Source organism: Echinops telfairi, unplaced genomic scaffold (genome assembly GCF_000313985.2).
Source record: "Echinops telfairi isolate 266 unplaced genomic scaffold, ASM31398v2 ScPeMD7_1;HRSCAF=3_0, whole genome shotgun sequence".
NCBI classification, from domain to species: Eukaryota; Metazoa; Chordata; class Mammalia; order Afrosoricida; family Tenrecidae; genus Echinops; species Echinops telfairi.
Genome location: NW_022103896.1, coordinates 14,918,704 through 14,926,629, shown reverse-complemented (window position 1 = coordinate 14,926,629; position 7,926 = coordinate 14,918,704). Strand labels below are relative to the sequence as shown.

General features: G+C 42.5%; 1 protein-coding gene across 1 annotated transcript in view; it reads left to right on the top strand.

Annotated features, from left to right (window-relative positions):
* The window catches only part of NSMCE2 (NSE2 (MMS21) homolog, SMC5-SMC6 complex SUMO ligase), a 285,756-nt gene that overhangs the window by 88,297 nt on the left and 189,533 nt on the right, over positions 1–7,926 (top strand). The window contains exon 4 of the mRNA XM_004697653.2: positions 1,515–1,668. Within this exon, the coding sequence (XP_004697710.1) occupies positions 1,515–1,668 (154 nt within the window). The remainder of the gene's footprint in view (positions 1–1,514; positions 1,669–7,926) is intronic.

Below are 7,926 nucleotides of genomic sequence, written 5' to 3'. Positions count from 1 at the left end.
AATTATCAAGGGCTCATGAGGGAGGGGGGAGCAGGGAGGGAGGGGGAAAAAAAGAGGACCTGATGCCAGGGGCTTAAGTGGAGAGCAAATGTTTTGCGAATGATGAGGACAATATATGTAAAAATGTGCTTTACACAATTGATGTATGTCTGGATTGTGATAAGAGTTGTATGAGCCCCATATTAAAATGATGTTAAAAAGATTAATTCATTCAAAAACAAACAAACAAATAAACATTGAGTCCTCCCTCTAGGATCCAAGCACGGGCACTTCAGTGATCCATGTGCCTTCAAAGTCTTTGTTTTATCCCTGGAGACAGTGAGGTGGGTGTGACGACTGCTGGGAGAGGTGCGAGAGAAGCTGAGGTGGGTCAGGCATGACAGTTGGAGGGGTTGTGCTCCAGGGCAGGAGTATCAGGGCAGGGCCCAGGAACCAATGTGGAGGCCTGACAAAGAACAATCCAGTGCAGCAGTAAGGCCCCAGCTTAGCTATAGTTTGAGGTTAAGGAAATAGGGAACAATAGGCAAATGGGCCTTACCTTCCCATGCAGCTATACTGTGAAGTGAACATAACTGGGGGGAAGGGGACACAAGATTATAAGAGTTTGTTTTCAAATATGGGGTACCAAGTCTACTTAAAGGTTGGGGGTTTCAAGTCTACTTAAAGGTTTGTGTGGAATGAACCAATGGGAAGGGAGAGTTTGTTTTGAAGGAGAATGAAAAAGGTGGAATTCGGCCAAGTAAAGCACAAGGTTGAAGATGGACAAGATCTGTGAGGACACACAGATAGTTCAAGGCTCATTGTGGTGCCTGGGATGTGTGAATGGGTGTTCACAGTACAATTCTTTCCACTGTTCTCCCAGAAAATTTTGTATGAAAATATTGGGTAATAAAACGATTAAAAAAAAAAGATTGGGGGATACAATGACGACAGAAAAACTGGTTAAACGGTAAAAGGGGGACATGTATGCCTTGTTGTGGCAGGTCAAGTTCATTGCCTCAGGTTCTTTTGTAAAGTTGGACCCATTCCCATCTGCTGAGACCAAGGGAGGGCTCTTGGAGGAAAGAGCATGTGGGTGGGATAACACTTGGTGCCCATGAGAGTGGACCAAGCAGTCCTGCGTATAGGGTGGACATGGTGCTGCTCAGGTTGAGGTGAAGTGGAAGGACCCAGTGGAACCCCTGTGCAGCTTTCCTCAGTACTATTCAAAGACAAGGAATGCTGTTGGCACTGTTGGACCACTAACCCCACCGTTGGTGCTTCAAAACCATTAGCCACTCCAAAGAGACAAAGATGAATCTTTCTGCCCCCATCAAGAAGTATAGTCTCCAAAACCCAGAGGGGCAGTTCTACTCTATCTTCTGGGTTCACTATGAATCAGAATGGACATTTTGGTGATGAGTTTGGTTTTGTGTTCTTATCGGAATACAGTGGGATAAAAAATCATACTACACAGTTTTGTTAAAGCTACTCTCATTAACATTTAACTAAGACCATTGTATTGTCTTCCTCAGGTCAAAGAAGACCGTCCAGAAAATGTACCAGATTTAAAACTACTGGTGGAAAGGAAATTTGTGGCATTGCAGAATAAGAATTCTGATGCAGACTTTCAAAATAATGAGAAGTTTGTGCAATACAAGCAACAGCTGAAAGAACTTAAGAAGCAGTGTAAGTCAGCATGCTTTGCTTTGTTTTGGCTTTTGTAAATTAGGGAACTGCCCGGTTGAGCAGTCCCCCCAAAAGACAAAGTGTGCTTATCTGCTTGGCTTGACCCCTCATTCTGAATTTCTTTTGATTGCTGCTCTAAATCTGCATTTCTGTCTTAACTTTTGGTTCAAACCAGCCTGCTCATTTCAGAAAGCCAGCATTTTCCATAAAATCCTAAGGAAATTCCCCAGCAATGTCCCGGCAGTGCCCTGCTGCCTGGAGGGGCGCCGGGAAAGCAAAATTACACCAAAGACCTTCTTCTTAGTCTTCTCATTCCCATGTATGGTGGTTTTCCAATTCGAAACTGCTGTGCCATGCTTGACCATAACCATCCTGGGATTCCAGTCTTGCTGCTGTGCAGTAATGCCATCATGTTTTCAGAGCTCTCTCTCTCTCTCTCTTTTCCCTTTTCCATTTCAAACACGAACCCTAAACCTCCTTGATTCCTTCAATCTTTGTGGCACTATGCATTTCATAGCCCTTTAAAATTTCTTGTTTTCTCATCATTGTGTGATACTGCGATGTCATTTTAATGAGCATAATTGTGATTGAAAGAGGAAAGTGGGGAAGATTATGGATCATACAAACGTTTTAAGGACAGCATTTGTCAGAAATAATACGTCTTTTCTGTAAAGTGAAACCCACATGTCCTTTCTTGTCCCTTGTCTGTCTCCATGGGTGCCGCACAATTATTTTATGTAAATTATTGTTTTAGCATGAACACCTGCTAAGTTATATTGCCTTCTGTTTAGGATCAAGATTCTTATTCAGAAACAACTGAAAGAGTAAACAAGTAAAAGACAAGCATTAGTCTCACAGCCCCTCCATTTGCATAGACATGGGAGGAGAACAGAATATAAGACGAGAATGTCGACTCCCAGGTCCTCAGTTGTGTTTGGTGTAGGGTTCATATTTTGAAATCGGCTTTCTCCTAAATATCAGCCTTTTCTCTCCACGGATGCTGAGGTCTCAAAAAATGACTGAGGAAGCTGCTTTGCTCTCATCCCTTTTACAAATAACTTAGGTTTCACAATTGGGAATGTTTTGCAATCATGATGAGACTCTTGGTTTTACTGTGGATTTAACCAGTAAGCATTTTCCCCTAATTTAACTCTACTTTGTATTCTTCGTCGAACATCCCAGCAACTCAAAACTTTCCTACAGCAATTTTCACTATTCCCTCCAATGGGCGATAATCCCCCAAATGGGTAGTAATTAACTGGTGAGTTTTTGCTATTCGGGATGAAAGTGGGGTGCAGTCTAGTGTTGGTCAAAATAAGCACATGCCCTTCCTTTGACAGCTTGGAGCCAAGAAAGAAAAGAAGGTGGGGGGGGACAAATTTAGCATCCTGTCATAATTTCTGATACGTTAGCTGGTTTATCCTACAGGTTGAAGGATAAATAGTCCCAAATAGAAATTTCTTCATTCTTTGTTGGTATTTGTACAGTTATTATTCCATAAGCGAAACTATGAAGACTTTTGGAATCACATATTCATAAGGAAGCACTTTTAAATTGAAGAGTATACCATTCAAGACTATCATAAATATTGGAACCATAGTTATTATTTCTTTATTTCACTATAAAATAAAGCAGAAAGATTTCCCCAGACCAGTAGTCACGCTGTTTGGATAGACTTTTAAAACCTGTGACGCAGTAAGTTTAGAATGCAAGAAATACTTCCTTATAGAAAGAAGTTTCAGGTTTCTCTGTATGTGGTCACTGTAGAATTAAGGCAAGAAATCCTGCTTTTTATTTCCCCTAACATATTGTTTTCAGAAATTCTTTTCTCAAATGACAGCTAAATATTAACACTCATTTAAAGTGCTCCATAAGATATGCATATAGGTATGTATGTATAGATGAGTATATATACCTTACTTGCAAAGTGTATTTCTTCACCTATGATTAGCCCTTTTAGTTAAAATTGTCCCATATGGAATGGATTTTATTCCTTTAGATATAATGCTGCTTTGAGGGTCCTTAGTAGGAGAACCAGGTTAGTCCCACCTCATTGGTGCAGATGGGCCGAAGTGACTCTAATTTACAAAGGAGCCAGTGACTGTTGGTTTTGAGATGTGTTCAGGAGGCTAGACCCCACAGTGATAATCATTTTAAAAATTGGAACTGAGAAGCCATCGTTAGTGGAAACTGCCTATTTTGCAAAGCAAGGGCTGAAGTGCTTTCTGGCCTGTGGCTCTCTGCAGGGTTCTTTCACGAAGAGTGCCCTCACCCTCCCACCAGCTCCACTCCTCAGGGGAACGGACGCATGGGGTTAGTTAAGAGTTTGCCAGAGAAGGGTCTGGCCAAAGAAATGCCCGAGACAGTTCTTAGGTGGGGAGACAGCAGGGTGGAGACTAAAGTCAGGGGGTCTTCAAGTTCACCTGAGCAGCCCTGAGGAAGTCCCCTGGGGGCTGGCCCTGCCGTCATGAGTGAACCCAGCTTTATTTAGCTCAGCAGCTGGCTCTCTAACTGTGTGCTCTCAAGATCACTTTATGCTCTACAAATGTATTGAGGGGCCTGTATACTAAAGAGCTTTGGACTATATGTACCAATATTTATCACACTAGGAGGAAACAGAACTGAAGAATTTAGGCAACATTTACTCAGCTAATTAAAATTTTCACTGTATTTTGTCATTGGGGTTAGTCCTCTTGAATTTTTGTTATATGTTTTTGCTGTATATGAAACCCAGGATTGAAGAACCCATAGAGATAACAAGTAAAATAAGAATTCTTGGAGGGTACAGTGTGGGGAAGGGGGCCTAAAGGGGAGCGGATATCAAAGAGTGCAAGAAGGAAGAGTAGGTTTTGAAACTGCTGGTGGTAGAAATTGTACAACACTGCTTGACATGATTGAATTATGGAATGATATGATATCTGTATTAGCTCCCAATAAAATTGTTTTGATAAAACAATTCAATGATAAATCCATTACATGTAACCATAAAAAGCATTTTGGATGACATATAATTATCTTTTTCAAAGAAAACCCATCAAGAAAAGTAACATTTCCTACTTTTGCAAACCTCTCCAATTTCTGGGGGAATAAGACAGCTAGAGCCTGACATGTGCTTCTTCTGCACTCAGTGCCTTGTGACGAAGCCTTGACTGGAGAAGAGAAAGAAAACCCAGTCTCACTCATGATGGCTGGACCCGCTGAGAGGGAGGGTTCTGTGGCCCCTGGGAAGTTCTCACTTGGACCACCACAGGTCTAGAGCAGAGTCCAGTAAAGGACGGCCCATGAGCCACATCCAGTCTGCCTCCTGTTTTTCTGTGTCCCACAAGCTAAGGATGAGATTTTGAAATTGTTGGTGGGGGAAGGAAAAACAAAGTCACATGAGCAGTGCTCTTTCTTAACATGTGAAAATGATATGGCAATCAGGTTCCAGTATTCACAAGTGAAGCCTTATTGTAACACAGACACCTTCATTCATGGACTTATTGCCTGTAGCTGCCTTCACACAGCAGTGGCTCAAATGAAGAGTTGCCACAGGCATTAACTGGTCTGTAAAATCTGAAATAGCTGCTTTTTGAAACTTTACAAAAAAACCCAAAAAACACGATCTTTAATCTGGACCATGTCCAGAAATAAGGTTGGCTTAAAAAGGAGAAAGAAAAGCAACTTTAGGTTTTTCCCTAAATACCATATGTTTGGGTCTTTAGATCTTTAAATTTAAAAAATGTTGACATTTTTGGACCCTCCTCTGTGTCAGTTATCCAAGAGATAGCACAGTTGGCGCTCTGAGTGGACTGGAATGTGGAGTCCCTGTCCTTTGAGCAGATAATGCACTTAAGCATGAGACACTGTGAGAACTACTCAGGACAAATCTCAACTCAAAAGCACAGAAAACATCAGGCACAACATGAGGTCAGTCAACATGGGACATGAGCGAGGAGCGTCATCCTGGGAATGTGGATTTTATCAGTGAACTGATGCTACCACTGGTGGCTGCCCGCAGCCATGTGTTGCGAGTGAATCTGAGGCCCGATTCAGGCCCTGAGTGAACAGTGCCCTGGGATTGTGGTAGGAGAAGCGAGGCCATACGATGGCTACCATCCCATACACTCCCTATACCGACCTTGCTGCCATCCAGTCAGTGCTGACTCATGGCGACCTCCTGTGGGTTTCTGAGACTGTGATTGTTTACAGGAGCAGAAAGTCCATTCTTTGTCCCTCAGAGCTGCTGGTAGTTTTGAACTGCCGACCATGCAGACTGCAGCCCAACATGTAACCACTACATCACCAGAGCTGCTTCTCACACACTACAGTCATTTCAAAATAGTCTAACTTTGTACGTGCTTTAGTTGCCAACGCCATCTTTTTTTTCTTCTAATTTTTAAAAACAGTTCTCTTTTTAAGATACTATCTAGCAGGTATAGTTTGGCAGTTGGTTTAGGAGCTCTGGTGGCATAGAGGGTTTGTATTGAACTGCTAAACAAAAGTTCAGTGGTTTTAACCCATCTTGGGCTGAAAGATAAGGCTGTCTGCTCCCACAAGGATTTAGTCTCCAAAATCTACGTAGGGTCCCAACGAGTCATCATGGATTTGATGGCAGTGTGTTCTTTTTTGTTTTGTCGTTAGAAATACGATATCAGCTTTAACTCACTTGCCAGGATTCTGAGCAAATTTGAATGAGATAATGCAAAAACTCGCCGAGCTCCCTTCAGAATTATGTTGCGATTGAGAAAGGGTGTAGTGGAAATGATATGAGCTCAGCTAGTCGACCTGCGTTGATTCCCACAGTCTGTCTCCCTGCAGATTCAACCCCCTCTTGTAGGTCTCCTGCTTGGGGCCATGCAAGCCCAGATTCCACGCCTGGACTGCAGGACTAGGTTGGTGACAGGGATGATGGTGATAGTGGCAGAGGGAACTGCTTCCAAGAAAGGAATTCCATCTCCCTATATGGGACTCGGATTCCTGCTCACCCACGTGGTGAAGCAAGCAGTGTGAGTTGGTTGCAGGCAGATATAACCAGACTTTCTTTGGATGGGATGATTTTCACATATCAAAACTATATGTTAAGGTCATTTTCTCTCCTCTTTACTTTTTCTCCATTTTTACTTGTTTTCGCTAATGATTACAACTCAACAGTTCCTGCAATTATGACGTCAGGAAAACGTGACTTAATTGTGCCAACACCTCTTTGTGGATGTTTCCTCAAGGCTTCAAAAGTCATCCAGCAATCTCTCTAGCATACTTCTTATTTCTTTATGGTCATTTAGCTACTACTACCTGATTAGCAGACCTCACTGCTGTAATTGGAGGTCAGTTGATGCAGGCCTGTGATAGGCAGGATTCTCTAGAGAAGCAAAACTAGGACCATAGTCATATGAGTCTGCAAAGACTTCTTGGGAGGACACTTATGAATATATATATATATATATATACATATATATACATATATACACATACAAACACACATATATACATATATATATAAATACAGCGGGAAGGAATACAACAGCTATATACATATACATATACATATACATATACATACACACACACACACACACACATATATATAAATACAGCGGGAAGGAATACAACAGCTAATTAGTCCACATAGCAGCACTCACTTTTGTGGAACAGTTAATTTACCCAAAGTCCTTCAATTCACTGAGGGGGCTTTGGTCCAAGGTCAAGGAAGCAGATAGCAGAGTCTTCCCTTGGGCAAAGCAGGCAGAGTCTGCCTCCATTCAGAAAACAGCAGGGTGGGTCATCAACAGTCAGTAGCACAGGAGCTTAGTGAAGCAGGCCCAGATGGGATATCAAACTCAAGCAATACAAGGTGATGGGATCCACCAGCCTCAATCTCAAGCGATGTACGCACCAGTGTGGTAAGGCAGGTCTTGAAGGAGCCTCAAGCTCTCGCAACATGATGGGGTGGGGGCGGTGGCAGCTTGCAAGCCATTTATCAATCAAACTATGACCTGATTAAACTCCACCATTGGCCCAGTTGGCATGATAAACCTGTTACAGGACCTTTGATGCTAATTGATTCTTCTCACTGCCAACTCATTGCCAAGAAGTCTATAAAGACTCAGCGGCCTAATAGGACAGGGTAGAACTACCCCTGTGGGTTTCCATGACTGTAACTCTTTACAGGAGTAGACAGCCCATCTTTCTCCAGTGATGGAACTGGTGGTTTAGAACTGCCGACCTTATAAATTAGCAGCCCGACATGTAACCACTATGCCACCAGGGCTCCTTAAT